The following is a 19,594-nucleotide window of genomic DNA, read 5'->3' on the forward strand; positions in this document are numbered from 1 at the left end:
CTAGCGCTCGGCCAGGCCAACGATTCCACCAATAGGAAAGTGGACCGTGTCGAGTCTGAGGCAAGCGCTGACCAAATCCGACGTCCAGCCTTCACGCAAGTTAAACAAAGCAGAATTATATGACTTGTACACAAATCTGCATCTAACTAACCTCTCTCCCGAGTCCACCCCAACCCCAAAGAAGGGCAAAAGGCAAGACAAACCTCCAGATATGCCTCACCGGACTACACCGTCTTCCTCTCGGGCAAGGCACAGCTCTACGCGATTATCAAGCCGCGGTGTCAGGCCGTCAGCAAGCCTGGGCCGCGCCCCGGATCCCGCCGCCGCAAGGGTGCATGCGACACCGGCCGCAGCTCTCTGCCAATCACAGCCCCACCGCACGCCACTTTCAGCTCAGACCTCACAGCCCAAGCAAGCGCTTGGCCACACTGGCTATCGAACACAGCCCCGCCGCCCGCCACCTTCAATTCAGGGACCGCAGCCCAAGCAGGCATTTGGCCGCACTGGCCATCACACACAGCCCCGCCGCCCGCCCCTTCCAGCTCAGAGCCCGCGGCCCAAGCAAGCACTTGGCCGTACTGACCACCACACACAGCCCCGTCGCCCGCCCCTTCCAGCGCGGGGCCCGCGGCCCAAGCAAGCGCTTGGCCGTACTCGCTGGCAAACACAACCCCGCCCCCAGTCCCCTTCAACTCTCTCCTCCAAGCGAAATCACAATACTCGCTCTTCACTGCTAAACAAATGCCCGCCCCATCAAACGCCGTCGCCTCTGAACCTCCCCAAGTGGCTCACAACATCAGAGCGCAGATATTAGCAGGTGCGGACGTCGATCTCTCTTCTCTTCTTTCCCTCCTGCCCACTTCCGACTCAAACCGTCAAATAGACTGCGGGGATTTCTCAGTCACTTTAAAAAACCCAAATCCTCTTTCATCACGACGTCTTTCTTTTTCTGAGTTCACTATTGCATTTTGTTGGTTCACCGAGATCATCTGTTCAGCCTTCCCCCACAGGCGACGCAAACTCAATGATTATCTGTCAATTATAGCCGAGCTCGCATTGTCCTACGGAGGGAGCTGTTTTCACACGTACCACAAGCTTTTTTTCTGCAAAATGTGCAGTACGAGTCGCCCAATGGAACCAGTGCCCTTACTGGGGCGCACTCGATCCAGATCTCCACAGCCGGGTATTTTTAGGCTGCAGGAACATTTCTTGTGCGGTTTGTAGGTCAGTCGCTCACTGCACCATGACTTGCCCACAAATCAACCCCTCTATACCCTCATGCCCTCATACTTCCTCGGTGAAATCCACCAGCTACTTCCCAAGATCCGCAACTACTGCAAACTCGGGTCCCGAACAACCAGCCCCATCAGAAGCAGATAACAGGCAGCCATGCATCTCATTTAACAACGGGAGATGCATCAGACAGCGCTGCCGGTTTCTTCACATCTGCAGTTTCTGCGGCGGAGCTCACGCCCGCATCGTCTGCCCAGTGTTTAAAGCTGTGAATAAAAAATCTAAAAATTACCTATCGACTCCCGTGAATATTTCTTGCCTGACCATCGAACTCGCTCACCACCCAGACAAAGAATTCACTAATTATCTTCTGTCTGGCCTCAGACACGGTTTTAACCTCGGCGTCGAATGCGCGCTTACCCAAAATTTCATCTGCAATAATCTCCAATCCACCCACGCAGAGTCCGATGTCGTAGACAACTTAATCAAAAAAGAAGTCAAGTCAGGCTTTATGATCGGCCTTTTTGATAAACCTCCCTTCGAAACGTTTTGCGTCAGCCCCATCGGAGTGGCTACTAGGAAATTTTCAGGTAAGAAACGCCTAATAATCGATCTATCATCACCACATAATTCCACGGTCCCAAGCATTAATAGCTTGATCCCTCTTGACGAATTTTCTCTCAAGTACCACGACATAGATCAGGCAGTCGAATTGATTAAAATTGCGGGTCAAGGAGCCTGGCTCGCAAAAATAGACATCACTTCTGCCTCCAAAGTGATGCCTATTCATCCGGACTCGTGGCATTTGTTCGGGATACGTTGGCTCAGGAAATTCTATTTCGCCGTCCGTTTAATCTTTGGATGCAAAAGCAGCCCCAAAATTTTCGACATGTTATCAGAAGCCGTTTGCTGGATCTTGTCCAATAATTACGCAATGCCCCACCTTATTCACCTCCTAGACGACTTTCTGGTCATTTCACCTCTCGACGCAATCCCAGCCGCCCACATCCTCACAGTCCAAAAAGTTTTTTTCCGTGCTTGGGATCCCCATCGCTCAGGAAAAAAACATGGGTCCCACTACGTTCATCGAGTTCCTCGGCATCAACTTAGACTCAGCTAAATTTCAGCTCTCCCTGCCCAAGGAGAAGATCGATAGAATAATCCTCATCTCCTCTACCCTCCTCGCCAGCCCAAGCTGTTCTAAACGCAAACTCCTTTCTCTACTCGGACACTTAAACTTCGCAATGAGCATCATTGCCCAAGGCCGCCCTTTCATCTCGCATCTTCTCTCACTCGCATCTTCGGTCCACGCGCTCGAGGACCTCATTCCCCTATCTCACGCATGCTGCGACGAACTCAAGTTATGGATAATGTTCCTTAAACAATGGAATGGCCTTTGCCTTTTTTACAACAACCTCGTTTCATCTCCCGTTGACATCCAACTATTTACAGATGCAGCTCCCTCAATTGGCTTCGGAAGCCGTTCTCATTCTCCCGTGCTCACGCCTCTCCTTAGACGCTTAATATGGATCGCATCATGCGACCAATTTATAATAATTGCCAAACACGTTCCAGGTTCAGAAAACCAAATTGCTGACTCTGTCTCGCTTTATGTTTCAGAAATTCAGGACGCTGGCTCCAGAGGCGGACTAATTCCCAACTCCAGTACCTCATTATTCAGAATTAATATTCCCGTAACCCACCCATTAAAACCCCTTCTCGATGCATCGCTCGACACTATCCTCCAAGCAGTTTCTCCCAGAACCCTTCAGTCATACGTGACAGCGTGGAGATGCTTCAAGGCATTCCACCGCTCATACAACACACCGTTCCCCGATTTTTCCCTACTTTCAATCACCTCATTCATCCCTTTTCTTAACAGTGTTAAGGGTCTCCAAGTTGGATCCATCAAAGGTTACCTGAGTGGCATCCAATTTTTCCACAAGCTGATGTTCGGCGCTCCCTCGCCCGAAATAAGCAATTCACAAACCTCCCTCCTGATCAGAGGAATCCAGCGATCCCAGCCCACCTGTCCAGACTCCAGACAACCCATAACATTAGACATCCTCACAAAATGTATCCACACCCTCCGTACAGGTTACCAGCCTCTCAGTACAGCCCGCACACTCGACGCCATGTTCATTCTAGCTTTTTTCGGGTTTCTTAGATGCTCGGAACTCACCATCTCTTCCGAATTCGATCCAAAAATCAACCCGACCGTCTCAGACCTAACCATACTCGATAGCGAAACAATTTCCTTCTTAATCAAACAAAGCAAGACAGACCAAGCCAAGAAAGGTCACTTTATCTACATTTTCAATCTCTCTTCTCCAGTCCAACCATACCAGTCTTCGAGTACCTCCGCCTTAGGAATTCTCAGGCTAAACTCCCTCACGAACCACTATTTTTAGACGACTCCAAAAAACCCGTCACTCGCTTCTGGTTCCAAAAACACCTCAGATCCGTCCTGCAATTATCGGGCATCCCAGCAAAGAATTTCTCCAGCCATTCCTTTCGCATTGGGGCAGCAACATCAGCAGCCCAAAAAGGCCTCTCCGTCTCGACCTCCCGCCGAACGCTGTCAGAAACCTCTCAGCTAAACCTCACGTCTTTTCCCCCTGCCTGGCGAGGTTTACCTGTTCGATGTTCTGAGTCTGATACCCCATCGGATGCTGCGAGAGCCCTCCCAGTCGGGTTTTCCTTTTCTCTCTCCCCGCCCGGCGAGGCTTACCCGTCTGATGCAGCGAGTCTTGATCTCCCGTCGGGTGTCGCAAGAGTCCTCCCTGCCGGACGTCCCAAAGCCCCGTCAGATGTCGGCGAGAGTACTCCCGGTTGGGCATCTATACTTGCCGCCCGCAATTGAGACTTATCCATCCGATGCCGTGAGTCTTGATCTCCCGTCGGGTGTCGCCCGAGAGTCCTCCTTGCCGGACGGCCCAGAGCCTTTTTTTCTGCCAAACCGAGAGGACCCACACGTCCGTAGTCCTGAGTCTTAATCTCCAGTCGGAGGCTTCATGGGCCCTCTCGGCCAGCCATTTTGCCCTCTGCCCACTGATTAGCAAACGCAGACACCGCGAGCTATTCCAGTCGAGGCAACTCGGGCCCTCCTGGTAGGACTATACAATCACACTGCTCCTCCCCCATCGACCGGTAGGGCTCACCCGTTCCAACGATGTGAGCTCCCGTTGAGCATCGGCTCGAGCCCTCCCGACCGGGCGCCCCAAACCACGTAGTCTAATGCCAGCAGCCGGTAGGGCCTACCCTCCCAACGCTTAAGTCGCTCTCACCTGAGTACGTAGGCTCTTCCGGTTTGCCAACCAGGCAACTTCTCAAAACATCAGCCCCCGCCAGTTCTCAGTGCTTATTTTGGGGGGGTTCTCAGTCTGGCGGCTGTCCTTTGCTCAGTTGCTTTTTTGGGGGTACTCTAGGTTCGGGTCATTCCCGAGCTCGGAGCCCTTTCCCGGACAGCACGCCAAATATGCATTACCATACTTCAGCTAATTATATGTAAACGTGAACTCGTGAAATTATGTTTTATAACAATGTTCGGGAGGAGCACGTCAGATACTTAGCCTAATTAACACAGGTGGAACACACCCAAGTTAATCAACACCATGATACAAATACAGCTGACTTACCTCTAGCCATTGACGGTTTATCAGCATCCCTCCTTCGCCCCATCTCCTCACTTCGAGTTCATACTACACTTATACGGGGGGGGGGGGGGGGTACTCTAGGTTCGGGCCATTCCCGAGCTCGGAGCCCTTCCCCGGCCAAATATGCATTACCATACTTCAGCTAATTATATGCAAGCGTGAACTCGTGAATAAATAATTTAAATATCTCCTTACTGTTTCCCCCCAACATATACATGGTAACTTTTGCGGCAAGCTTTAGCCTATTTAGCGCGCTCACGTCACGTTGGTGTGCGCCATGGTCACGAGAACTCATCATTTGCATGCATTTTTAAGCATTGTGGTTTAAAAACAAGTGATTGAAACGCAAAAAACAGCACTACATGTGCAAGCTGTCTGTTTCTGAGCGTGATTTCTGCAATTGGGTCGGATCATATTCACACCTTAAACGAACCGTACCAGAGTTTGTTTGGAAGCGGACCAAGACCACCTCTTCAGCTGGGTCTCGGTATGGTTGTTTGGTCCGCACCCAAGTGCGATTGCTGTATTCACACCTGCCCAAAAGATCCGCACCAAGAGGGGAAACGAACTTGAGTTCGATTCAATCGAACCAAACAAGACAGGTGTGAATACACCCTTAATTTCACAGTGAAATATTAGAATAGTAATGTTTATTTTGTCTAATATTTTATGTAATAATAATGAGTATTGTTATGATTATTATTATTATTTTATAGTGATATTGATATTTAATCACAATTTTTTGGCCAAATTGTGCAGTACTTTACACAGTACAAACAAGCACGTTTTATCACATTCACAATTTTATCAGAAAAAAAAAGAGAAAAAATTAAATGTTCTTTTCCCAAATTGAGCAGCCCTATTTTTTTCTGATGTATTACTCAGCTGAAAATATATAAAATGTTTGAATGAATTAATGAAATCAGAACATTCATTTAACAACCATCAATAGATATTTGTGCAGTGAAAATATTCAGATTTTTACCACCCTTTAGTTAGAGAATTTACTTTATTTTTGTAAAAAAAAAAAAAAAAATAATTAAATTTAACATAACATAAACAAGCAAACAAACCATACATGTTTTGAATTATTTCAGATCACTGGGGGTCCAGGAAACCTGTCTGACTCAACATCATACCTAGCGACGATTTCCCAGCCTACTGAGGACAACCTGTCCACCATCGTCCCGGATGTCACAGAGCGGCGGAACAGCACACTGACCGTGACTCTCCTGGACCTCAACAACAGCATGACCACCATCAAGAGCACCACATCCTCCGCACAACCGATGAGAATGCAGTCTCTGCTAAACCAGACTGTCCTTTATGAGTACAACACCAGATCACAGCAGGACCCCTGCTGGGAAACATATGTCGGCCAGGTACTCGCTCACATCAAAATCATTGCTCTCTGATCCAGATTTAGCTTCTCAGGGCTTTCCTGGTTTCCACATCTGACTGGAGGATAGGAATGAACCCTTCATAGGTGCTAGCTAGAATTATCACTTAGCACATTTGTTGACTCACTGCTGACGTTACCAGTTGGCAGAGCCTTCTGGTTGGTCTTAAAAATGAAACTTGAAAGCAAAATATTTTAAATCTCTAAAATGTACTTTAATTCTGGTTTTTATTTGGCATAATGCATCATTGTTATACCAAGTAAACAAAATGTTTTCATAATGCTTGATTCAATCAATTCCTGATATATAGAATAAAGTTCCTCCCTACATTTTTTCTCAATGTCTTGAAAATATGGCCAAGCAAAATGAAGCTCTTAAAAATATATCTCACAAATGCACACTAACATTCAAAAGGTAGGGGGTCGGTAAGATTTTTAAATGTTTTGTTTTACAGTAATATTGTGAAATATTATTACAATTTAAAATAACTATTTTGTATTTGAATATATTGTAAAATGTAATTTATTTCTGTGATGCAAAGCTGAATTTTCAGCATCTTTACTCCACTTTTCACTGTCACATGATCCTTCAGAAATCATTCTAATATTCTGATTTGTTTATTGTCATGAATGTTGAAAACAGTTGTGCTGCTTAATATTTTAGTGGAAACTGTGATACATTTTATAGTATTCTTTAATGAATAGACAGTTCAAAAGATGTTTATTTGAAATAGTAATCCCTTGTTTGTTTTAATCATTTATATAAATGGATTTACTGTCACTTAAGATTAGTTTAATATTTACTTGCTAAATAAAACTATTCATTTATTTCCAAAAAATTATATTTTACTTCCAAAAAAAAAAAACAATAAAATCTTAAAATATTAGTGTATGTCACAACAAAAATTCCTTAAATATGAAACAATATATAATATATTAAAAATAAATAATTAATAAATATAAATAAATAAATAAAAGTGGCATCTTCAAACAAGTCATTCTGAAAAGCTTTTCTTAGAACTAATACCACTTTTCTGAGCTACTTTTTCCAATTATTTTTAACTGTGGGTGTTGGTAGAAATGCTAGCAGACATGCTTGGCATCCTTTAACCACTATGACACAATCTTGCCTTCAAGTGAACTAATGAAATATCTCAATTCCAAGCTACACTGTTATTTATTAAAGGCATTATTGTGACAAACAGTGTAAGAATGTTTCCCTCTGGAAGAGAGGAATATGGATTGGAAACGTGGCTTGAAATATCCAGCCCGGCTTTTATTTAATGAAAGTGCTGTCAGCGCTGACTTTCTCTTGGTTTCAATCCAAGGTGATTGATACTGATGGTCTGCGGAGGGGTAAAATTGCACCCTGCACAAGGAAGGTGAATGCAGACTGTTTGTTTTGTTTATCTTATTTACAGGAGATGTTAAAGCTCTCCATCATTGATATGATCTTCACGGTGGCAAGTATCCTGCTTATTGATTTCATCCGGGGACTGGTGGTTCGATACTTGAGTGACTGCTGCTGTTGGGACTTGGAGAGCAAGTTTGTAAGTCGGTTGCACTTTCAAAGGTTTTTCAAGTAGATAAATGAGCGATAGATAGCCCTGCCTGGAATCTGCACCTGTTGAAAACATTGGTCACATTTTCAAACACCACCAAAAACTGTGTAGGTCTCCACTTGGGTCACATATTTTTTACATATTTAACAAATTTAACACATTTAAAGCAATGCTTCAGGTTCAATACAAGTTAACGATAAGGTGTGTAACATCTGTGCCGCCAGCAAAACCAAACAGAATAGCAAAATATTTTCAAACAGGTTTCACAGACTATTGGGCATTAGTTGATCAAATGCTTCTGTATCTGCTCAGTCAATTAAGTTGAGACAGGAATACAGGATGAAGTATTTTAATATTGAAAATATTACACACATCACTTTTAAGCTTTTTCATCAGCATCTGTGATGTGCTTTTGATTACCACTGGAATATAATTGTTCCTTCAAAAAATAACAAACCTCAGTATCATAAACTGCAGAAAATAATGTGTGCTAATCATATCCTACTGATATGATTAAAAACATTATGTCAATAGAAGTGAATTTAGAAGTTGTCATTTTTGTTCTAGATTCTGATTTTTCTGTAACAGGGATTCCCAAACATTTTTTTATCAGCCGAACCCCTTTGACCTAAAATATTTATTTGAAGTACTTCCTGAAATTTGACATTAATATTTAAGTAATTTAACAACACATTTGCATATTCACGGTTCTCTAATTTTGATTAAGGGTCACATGACATAACCATAAAAATGAAAATATTTTTTTTTTTTTTTAGTAAGATTCATTGTCATTTATTTAAATGCTTTATTTATTTTAATTTTACATTTTAAGATGTTTTTAATTATTAACATTTCATCAGCTTGTGAAGCAAACCCCAGTTTGGGAAACCCTCTTCTATACCATGCCTTTATAAATTCCCTTTTTAATTAAATTAAATTCCCTTTCCAGCCAGAATATGGTGAATTTAAAATCGCAGAAAATGTTCTTCATCTGATATACAACCAAGGAATGATATGGTAAGTGAGTGATGATTCATCATTTATCAATACATTGTCCAAGATATGATCATCAGTATAAAAGGAAATGTATCACAATCTTTTTTTTTACATTTACTGTGACTGCTTTTTATCTCTAATACACATTCCTAATTTAAAATACTATCTCTCTCTGTGTTAATCGTTATTATTATATATGAGCTTTCCTATCTATATCTGCAATAAACTCTCCTGTTCCTGAGGTGCTCTTTACACAGGTCCTCAATGCTCCATTGCCCTCCAGCTTCAGACTGTAATCACACAATAATGACTTGTCTGAAGCTATAGGTGCACAAGCAAAACTCCTTTAAGATGGGAAATAAATCTTCCCGGTGTCTTTGTCTCTCCCTGTAGGATGGGAGCGTTCTTTTCACCCTGTCTGCCCGCCTTTAACGTCCTGAAGCTTGTCGGCTTGATGTACCTGCGGAGCTGGGCTGTGCTGACCTGTAATGTTCCCCATCATCAGGTCTTTAGGGCTTCCAGGTCAGTGAGGCAGAATTAGGTCATTAGAGGTTATACATTCATTTAGAACTAATCTGAGGTCAGTGCTGCACTGTTCCAGTAGCACCAATCTAATGTTTTGATGTGAGAACTCAGGCAGTTTGGCTTATTAGTGGAGCTGAGCTTGGATAATCTGTCATCATTTGCTTATAATAAAACCATTACAAATACTGGTTTCATTAATCCTGGGACCAGTTGAGCAGGTTGATGCAAGTATTTTTAGTTTTTTTTTTTTAATAAAGATGTGTGGAATTTGGCTGAACATTACTCATTCTTTCTGTCTTGTAATAACCAAAGTGTATGTAAGTAATCAGTGGATGTGAATAATCAACGTATAATAATCCGATATCCAGAATACTAAAACTGCACACATTATGATAGATAGGTGCATTTAAAATACTAAAGGAGCTTTGTTTGATTCTTTTTAATCATCAAATCTCTTTTAATATAAGTGAGTGATGATTCATCATTTATCAATACATTGTCCAAGATATGATCATCAGTATAAAAGGAAATGTATCACAATCTTTTTTTTTACATTTACTGTGACTGCTTTTTATCTCTAATACACATTCCTAATTTAAAATACTATCTCTCTCTGTGTTAATCGTTATTATTATATATGAGCTTTCCTATCTATATCTGCAATAAACTCTCCTGTTCCTGAGGTGCTCTTTACACAGGTCCTCAATGCTCCATTGCCCTCCAGCTTCAGACTGTAATCACACAATAATGACTTGTCTGAAGCTATAGGTGCACAAGCAAAACTCCTTTAAGATGGGAAATAAATCTTCCCGGTGTCTTTGTCTCTCCCTGTAGGATGGGAGCGTTCTTTTCACCCTGTCTGCCCGCCTTTAACGTCCTGAAGCTTGTCGGCTTGATGTACCTGCGGAGCTGGGCTGTGCTGACCTGTAATGTTCCCCATCATCAGGTCTTTAGGGCTTCCAGGTCAGTGAGGCAGAATTAGGTCATTAGAGGTTATACATTCATTTAGAACTAATCTGAGGTCAGTGCTGCACTGTTCCAGTAGCACCAATCTAATGTTTTGATGTGAGAACTCAGGCAGTTTGGCTTATTAGTGGAGCTGAGCTTGGATAATCTGTCATCATTTGCTTATAATAAAACCATTACAAATACTGGTTTCATTAATCCTGGGACCAGTTGAGCAGGTTGATGCAAGTATTTTTAGTTTTTTTTTTTTAATAAAGATGTGTGGAATTTGGCTGAACATTACTCATTCTTTCTGTCTTGTAATAACCAAAGTGTATGTAAGTAATCAGTGGATGTGAATAATCAACGTATAATAATCCGATATCCAGAATACTAAAACTGCACACATTATGATAGATAGGTGCATTTAAAATACTAAAGGAGCTTTGTTTGATTCTTTTTAATCATCAAATCTCTTTTAATATTTAATGTTTGCAGTTGACATTTATTATTCAGTGTTTGTAAGTTGCAGCTCTTGGCCTTTGATGTTTTCCTATATTTGACACTGCACACTTTTGTAGGCAGTAAGAGGTAGCCCGCCAAAACCGCTTGACAGAGCTGACATCAACCCTAAAGCACAAGACCACTTTAAATGAAGCACTGACAGTGGCGGAAAGGAATCTATAAATAGATATATTCAGCATTTCTACATTTGCACTGCAAGGCTTGCACAGATACCATATTTTGAAGCATGATCAATTTTTGTCCTGTTTGTTTACATTCACTTAAAACTGTGTTGACATTAATACCTCGGCAAGGAGTGTTAGGCTGTTGTAGCTTTGGATAATATATGCATATTAATCTAAATGTAAACATCAAATACATTCTGATTAGCTGGTGAACTGTTGCATTTTACATTCAGTTTGGACAACAACAAAAATTGCTTATTCTTACAATTGTATAGCATTGCATATGGTTAGTGAACAGAGTTAGTCGAATCGACCCTTAACCTAAACCGAGTTTGGCAGGCTTTTGTCAAATCCAGGTATGTTTAGATTGCATTACAACAAATAACTGTTATTTCTACATCTTTCTTACTTAAAAAGATCCCCAGCCTATTTCTACATGTTTCCTTTGCTGGAAAACAATGAGGAGTGTAAATTCCTCTGACAAGAGCTGCAATGTGAAACAATTTTGCTTTTTACGAGCTGTGAGATTAATTTGAAGTCAGCCAGCATTCAGTGTATGGCTCAGGGACTCTCTGAACGCAACACTTTTGCTCTCTGCTTGACTGAATTCAAATCCCTCTCGTTTTCCAGTGTGGTGAGTACAGAGATAACAGTGGATACTTCAGTGTGACAAGCGACTGGGTTGGTCAAAGCATCAGTCTCGCTCTCCTTTTAAGATTTATGTAATTGTATCTTCATAGCTTTATCAGTCAGTCGCAGATGTGAGGCGAAACATTGCCGTGTAGTCTAAGCGTATTTCATCTTCAGTGCTGTGTTTTATAAATGATAAAAAGGAATCGTCCCACTGCAGGTGGGGAGTGTGTAACTTATCAGATATGATCAGTTTCATTGTCTACCTGAGTGAATTCAAAGTAGATAACGGTTCTTAATTGAAATTTATTTTATTCCCCAGATCAAATAATTTCTATCTGGCGATGCTTCTCTTCATGCTTTTCCTGTGTATGTTACCGACCATTTTTGCCATCGTAAGGTACCGGCCATCTCAGTACTGTGGACCATTCAGGTAAATAAAACTGTCCTCTTTGGGGCTGCATTTAAATCTAATCTCATTTAAGGTGATGTGTATTATTTTTTTGGATGTTGAAATACTTTCTCGTATCCCGGAAATAAGTGGAGACACCTATACAGTGGGTACGGAAAGTATTCAGACCCCCTTAAATTTTTCACTCTTTGTTATATTGCAGCCATAAAAATTTAAGGGGGTCTGAATACTTTCCGTACCCACTGTAAGTAAGCCATCTGCTGTTGACTACCCTTCAAAGTGTTAAAGCATTACTCTGAATCACGAATAGGTCGACACAGCGATACTGACTGAAACATTGGTGTGAGTTTGGGATGAGATTAAATTGCAGATGCAGGGAGTGTTTGGTAGCTTTTTTGGAAATTATCACTATTTTAGCAATTTTGTTTGGTGGCACTAATGGAAATGCAAAGAAACCAAACAGTATACACTACATGCTACAAACAAACTACTGCCATATACTATAGTTGTGTGTAGATATATACAGTATATATATATATATATATTTTTTTGTGCATTATTATTTTTTCAGCTATTTGCTAAGGCAACATTTTACATTTTCATTTAGTTTAACTTTATGCACTAAAATAACTGAAACCGAAAATACAAAAATAATTAATACTATAGTATCTCTAAGTTATACTAAAGCAATTAATAACAAAATCTTACAGTCAACTGATCATGTGCAAAATAAATCCATGTGATCAGATTTGTATCACCCTCTAGAGGTTTATTTTGCAATGATGCCTAGTAAACTGTAGGTTATTCAAGTTTATTTTTCAATTCACGTTTTTGTATAGCGCTTTTCACGATACAAATCGTTGCAAAACAACTTTACAGCAAATTAAGTTTCTACAATATATTTAGTGGTAGCTTATCAGTGGTGACTGTCAGTTAATGTACATATGGCAGAAATGTACGGACAAATCAATTAAATACGTAATCAAACAGACGATGAACACTATTAACAGCAATTATTATATGATGCAATCAAACCTATAGCAAAATGTGGTAGTGTGTTCTGGATCCAGACTGAAGCTTGTGTAAATCCTAGTTACCACGGGATGTGAATCCCGTGGCAAAAACAGAGAAACAAATAGAGACATAATTAGCGTAGCTGCTGTTCCAACCAAGCAAAATTGACTTGTTTAACCCAAACTAAAGAATAATAATGTGCATTTGATCAGATATAACTGCAGTACAAGATTATGAGATGCATTATTTGAATGCTTGGCCAAAGAGATGTCTTTAATCTAGATTTAAACAGAGAGAGTGTGTCTGAACCCCGAACGTTATCAGGAAGGCTATCTTACTAACTACACAGCTACGTTCAAAATAAATGCACGTAAACATTTTTTGAGTTGAAATTAATTTAAGATGTGACAAGCACCAATATGTAGAAAATCATTTGCCTGCTTCATACAGTTTAGCATCACTTCTACAAAAATATTGCATTGCAAAATGATTCACCATTCAGAATCAAATATTAGCGCAGTATAAGAATTGTTTAAAATTTGCATTAAAGTACGCAGCTGCATTTCTTCACATTTCCTCTGCTGCTCTGTAGTGGCCAGGAGAAGATTTACGACATCATTTCTGAAACCATTGCCAATGACTTTCCGCTGTGGTTCAGTAAAGTGATGAGTTACGTCACCAGTCCTGTGGTGGTGCTGCCCGCTCTGCTGCTACTCTTGTAAGTAGGCCTACTTCTCTCTACACTGGCCTTAATTACCACTGAGAAAAAAGCTAGAAAAAGGCAGTCTTACCAACAACAAACAGACGTTGGCTTGACAAAGTTTTATCTGAAAGATTAGCTTCTTCTTAGAATGTTCTGTGTGGTTATGCATGGCTACTAAGGTGTTTTAGGAGATCTCAAAAGTCTCTTTTATTCACCAAGGCTGCGTTTATTTGATCAAAAATAGAGTAAAAAGAGAAATATTGTCAAATATTATTCGAATTTAAAATAACTGTCTTCTACTGCAATATATTTTAAAATGTAATTTATTCCTGTGACGCAAAGCTTGATTTTTCAGCATCATCACTCCAGTCTTCACTGTCACATAATTCTTCAAAAATCATTTTTATATACAGTACTGTGCAAAAGTCTTAGGCCACTAGTATTTTCACCAGCTAAAAATGGTTTAAAGTCAGTTATTTCTATCTTTTGCTGTAGTGTGTCAGTACAAAATATCAGTTTACATTTCCAAACATTCATTTGCAGGTAGGTCTCTTGAAGCATCTTGGAGATGTTGCCAGTTTGTCTCAGTTTGTTCTGTTTCTTCATGTCATTACAGACAGACTGATGATGATCAGACAACTATAAAAAAATAAATAATAAAATACTGACCCCCCCCCCTTAACAATAAGTGGGATATATGGTAATGTAGGTGTTTTTCATAGTGTGCTCTAGGAAAAACACAGGTTGATTCAATTAAGGAAGAGCATAGCTTCATTGCTGCTGAGTTTGGAGGATGTAGACTGAAAACTTTAGGATTTACATTTACAAGTTTTTGGCCTATGGTTGGAGAGTTAGAAAAAGTCCTTACCCCTGTATGTAGGCTACAATATCAGCATGTTGGTTTTGTCAAGCCAGCATAATTCGACCAGGCGAGCAGGACACATGCCTTCAGTTACTCAACCTTGTGCTGTTCGTCATTGTCTCTTTCAGCATGCTGATCTACTACCTCCAGGCCATCGCTAGATCACTCAAAGTCACCAACAGCCAGCTGAGACTGCAGCTGCAGACCGTAAGCACTCGAAACTGAATATCATCATGATGTATTTCAGTTCATTTAACAGATCCGTGATTTACAATAAGGAACCTGAGCGAAACAGGATGAGGTCTTTGGATTTCATATAATCTAATTTCTCCAGCAGTTTATTTTATAACGCTAATTAAATCTCCTGTTGCAGGAGAGGACAGACGACAAGAAGAAAGTATTTCAGTTAGCTGCAGGTACTTTGTCTGTAAACTATCTTCATTACGAATACAAGAGAACGTTTCGGGCCATTTCAGCCTGCTGAGCAGTAACGGCCAAAGTTATGTAGGGGAGAGCGGGGCACAAAGTATAAGATTCAGAGTATAATTTTTTTATCCACAGTAATTTCACACTTGTCTAGTACAAATATGTTGCTTTGTTTCATAATTACAGTGTATACGTTTTTCTTTATTTACCCTCAAAAATTGGAAGTGAAATGTGACAACATGCCCCATAGGTGGGGTACATTGTAACAGCTGAGGGGCACTTGTAACATGACCATATGACAGCTTAAAATGTTATTTGATCGCATGAAAAAAATATACAAGACAAACTAAAATATTTTGTCAATAAAATAAAATAATTATTTATTTCAAATAAAATAATGCTGCGCAACTGGAATTTAAAACCGGTTACTGTCTTCTGACAGTTAGCGAAGCATTAAAAAATAATCTAAACTGATCAATAACAGATTGGAGATTAAAGGGGTCATATGATGCTATTTTAAAGATCATTATTTTGTGTATTTGGTGTAACAGAATATGTTGACATGTTACTATGGTAAAATAAATGTTCAGCGATATCTTCAAAAAAACTTTTGAATTTTGGTGCACTTTTTTTATCTAGATAATGTTGATATGGTAACTAGTAAATGCTGTAAATTTGGTTATGCTAGCATGTGTGGAAATATTTAAACCACGTGTTACAATTTACCCCGCGTTACTTTGTGCCAAGCGCTCCCCTACTCACAATATATAACGTCATAAGCCAATATCAGCTTGTCACCAGTTGGCTGGACATTTGGGTGTGTAAATGTGTGATTTACAGCGCGTCTGCAGGCACCTGAGGGCAGCGATAAAAAGCCGGAACAAGAGAGCGACATTACTAGTATGGAGTCGTCCGCCCGCTCAGCCTCTCCTCAGCGCCGCAACGGTAGCGTCACCAACTTCGAATCTCCCGTCCGCATCGGCAACAGCATCCGAACCATAACGCAGTCGGCTTCACGGCCGGACATCGCTAGAGCCGCCGGAGCGACTCGGAGCCCCTCTGTTACCGTGCAGCAGAAACACAAAGCAGAGCCTGTGGCCAGTAGGTCTGTGCTGATCTGTGGCTTTATATTTCACTGCTGCTTAGCTTCCATACATCTGCAGTTCATGAAGCTAGCGTCACTGCCCTCCATTTCTGCCCATGTAGTGCTTTCAGAATGTACAGCAACCCCTCAGTTCCTCAAAGACAAGTACGACGAGTGGAGTACATACCCATCAGGTTTGGTATATTCATGAAGTTTGGTTATGAAAAAACATAATTCTGCAATTTCGTTTTTACCTATGAGGGTAATCTATTAAAGCAGTGTTCCAGTATTCAATACAAAAGAAGCTCTATCAACAGCATGTAGATTACTGCAGAAAATAATATCGGTCCTAATTTTTTTAAAGGTAAAAATAACGATTGCAGTTGTGTTGTAAGTACAATTGTAACTAAAATTCAAATTATTAAAATATTTTTGTAAATTGAAATGGAGCTGAAATAAATGATAAATATTGAATAAAAAACAAAAAATTCGCAAACTAAAATAAAGCGCTAAATAAAAACATTAAAAATAATAAAAATGACACAATCACATAACAAAATTATTAAAATGTAAATACTATAATAGTATATAAATAATACTAAAATAAAACTGGATTACAGTAAGGTGGTGTAGCGAATCAGCTCATGGGGAAATATGAATAATTAATCATAACTAGTTATAATTAATTATAAATATTTAGATCCGCTGTAGATATTTACTTGACCTCTCAGGGTCAACTGTCTTGTCAATTCTAAGAACGTTAATTTCCTGGTTAAGGGAAATAACTTTCTTACTGTACAACTCTACAAAGAGCTTGTAGCATAAATCTGCATGATTAAGTGACTCCAGTTATGAGCAAACAATGAACAACGTCAAGTGTGATACAAGTAAGGCTTTATTAACTACATAAACACTTAAACTAGTCTAACATACTACATAAACACTTAAAAATGAAAAATGGTGTGTCTGATTGGTCCAAACGCTACAGTGGGTAAAGTAAAATACTACACTTGAAACACTGTTTCAAAAGCACAGCCTCTATATTTAAACATTATAGGTTTTGACATAATGTAAGACTAGTGTGACAGAAGCACTTGCTGATGCTGTGTCGGTGTAAAGTAATGTATCCAAATATTTAATTTGTCATACCGTGTAACTTCAGCTTGATATGCATAAGGATGCATAAAGCAAACTGCACTGCAGGAATTATGTCAGTAAATCATAACCAGAAGTTCATCCACTTAGAAAATTAGTCCCAGCTCAAAAAGTATAATTTAGACTGCTTTACTGACCAAACAAAAAACTGCAGTAAACACTTTCTGAATAATTAATGTTAAGTGCTTTAACAAAATACAAACTTTATATTTCTGCTTTTAAACCCTTTAGAACACTGGCTTGCTTGACTTAAATTGTTTATGTGCATTACTGTAAATGTGCATTTTTAATTAATTAATTTATTAAACTGAGGGACAAGTAAAAAAAAGTCAAGAAAATCCTTCTCTCTTTCTATACTTTTCTGCATTTGATGTTATACTTATATTATACTTGGCACTGTGTGTCTCATGAAGCATTGACTCCGGATACATTGCTTGTGATGTTCTTTCTTTGTAGGTCGCTTTGGATAAAAGTGTTTGCTAAAATAATAAATGTAAATGTAGATGCTGTTCAAAGAGCTTCACTTAAAAAAACTAACTTAAATATCTATCTGTATCTGTACCTTTATATATATATATTGCTCTATCATATCAGATCACAGACAGGGTCATTAGTGCTTGCACTTTGAGAGTAAAACTTCATTTGGCATTTTTCATTTCATAAAATGCAATGCACTTCATACTACTTAATTAAAGGAACTATTCACTAAAACTGAAAACATAGTCATCATTTACTCATCCTCATGTCATTCCAACCCTACATTATTTTCCTTTTTCTGTGAAACACAAAGTGAGCTCTTAAGAAGAATGTGGGCAGATTGCTTTTATGGTGCTTTTAGTCCTTTACAGTACAAATCACCATCCTTTTTTTTTTTTTTTGGCTTAACATCTCCTTTTGTTTCACAAAAGAAAGAACAATAAAGGTTTTGGAACTACTTAGTAAATGATGAAAAAAAAAAGAACTGCAGTTTTGGTTGAACTATTCCTTTAAAGGGGTCATACGACGTTGATAAAAAGAACATTAATTTGTGTATTTGGTGTAATGCAATGTGTTTATGCGGTTTAAGGTTCAAAAAACACATTATTTTCCACATACTGTACATTATTGTTCCCTTTCAGTTGGACACTCCGAGTCACGTCGGTGACCGACGAATTGGGATATCGCTTCGATAGACCAATCTACTTCGAGTGTAAACTAAACGAGCCAATGCACATTGGCTTGCAATTATTGCATCCAGCTGCCGCTGATCACAGCGTGAGTATAATAAGGCAGCAGGTGCAATGCATACCAGCTTTTCGCTTCGGAGCCGAGCGACACCGCGTTCTGCTCAACTGTGTCTGTTCGAGAACTATGAGTTCAGCACGCTCTCGGAAGCTTCTTGTGTTGGCGAGATGGCGCTTCATCGATGGTCGTTCCAGTGTCGAGTGGGTTGCGCACTTCAGGCTGCACTACCCCTGTCGTGTTGCAAGCGGCCATCTCCCCTGTGCGCCTCAGCACTAAAAGAGCATTTCCTAAAGAGCAAATTTCTCTAAAAGAGCTACACGGGTGCGTCTTTATAAAGATGACGGATCGTCCTTATAAGGATGCCCAGCATCGGAGGGAGAGCTGTCCGATGAGGATTCGCCCACGCTGCCGCCCTCCGGGACGGTGGCAAGGCCTGGATCGGATCCAGAGATGGGCCGCCGCGGGGGTAGGGCTCGAGTGAAAACCTCCACCGCGTCCCGTGCCCTCGAGGCTGGATGATTGGTTTCTCGGGGTGGCTCGCGCTGGTTCCGGGCCTGCTCAACCGTATGGCCGACAAGCTGTCTCGAGCTACGCTCTCGGGAAAATGGTGACTCCATCCTCAGACGGTCCAGCTGATTTGGAGACGTTTCAGGGCCGCTCAGGTAGACCTCTTTGCCTCTCCAGAAACCTCTTACTGCCAGTTGTTTTACTCCCTGACCGAGGGAACACTCGTCACGGACGCACTGGCACACAGCTGGCCGCGGGGCCTACGCAAGTATGCGTTTCCCCCAGTGAGCCTTCTCGCACAGACACTGTGCAAAGTCCGGGAGGACGAGGAGCGAGTCTTGCTAGTGGTGCCGTATTGGCCCACTCGGACCTGGTTCCCCGAACTAGTGCTCCTCGCGACAGCCCCTCCTTGGCCAATTCCTCTGAGGAGGGATCTACTGACTCTGAGACGGGGCACCATTTGGCGGAGGTTCTAGGTGACCTACCCCAGGGGGTAGTGAACACCATCACTTCGGCGAGAGCACCGTCTACGAGACACGCTTACGCCTTGAAGTGGAACCTGTTCGTCGAGT

General features: G+C 40.8%; 2 protein-coding genes across 2 annotated transcripts in view; both read left to right on the forward strand.

The window, feature by feature from the left end:
• Positions 1–13,783, forward strand: part of LOC107692963 (transmembrane channel-like protein 3) — a 27,152-nt gene extending 13,369 nt beyond the window's left edge. The window contains exons 13-17 of the mRNA XM_016492218.1: positions 5,987–6,271; positions 7,710–7,838; positions 8,800–8,867; positions 9,168–9,173; positions 13,654–13,783. Of these exons, the coding sequence (XP_016347704.1) occupies positions 5,987–6,271; positions 7,710–7,838; positions 8,800–8,867; positions 9,168–9,173; positions 13,654–13,783 (618 nt within the window). The remainder of the gene's footprint in view (positions 1–5,986; positions 6,272–7,709; positions 7,839–8,799; positions 8,868–9,167; positions 9,174–13,653) is intronic.
• An 820-nt stretch (positions 13,784–14,603) lies between these two features.
• The window catches only part of LOC107692606 (transmembrane channel-like protein 3), a 7,488-nt gene continuing 2,497 nt past the window's right edge, over positions 14,604–19,594 (forward strand). Inside the window, exons 1-5 of the mRNA XM_016491787.1 lie at positions 14,604–14,614; positions 14,755–14,833; positions 15,000–15,042; positions 15,893–16,157; positions 16,259–16,330. Of these exons, the coding sequence (XP_016347273.1) occupies positions 14,604–14,614; positions 14,755–14,833; positions 15,000–15,042; positions 15,893–16,157; positions 16,259–16,330 (470 nt within the window). The remainder of the gene's footprint in view (positions 14,615–14,754; positions 14,834–14,999; positions 15,043–15,892; positions 16,158–16,258; positions 16,331–19,594) is intronic.

The sequence above is a fragment of the Sinocyclocheilus anshuiensis genome, unplaced genomic scaffold (assembly GCF_001515605.1).
Source record: "Sinocyclocheilus anshuiensis isolate Anshui unplaced genomic scaffold, SAMN03320099.WGS_v1.1 scaffold45, whole genome shotgun sequence".
Classification (NCBI taxonomy): domain Eukaryota; kingdom Metazoa; phylum Chordata; class Actinopteri; order Cypriniformes; family Cyprinidae; genus Sinocyclocheilus; species Sinocyclocheilus anshuiensis.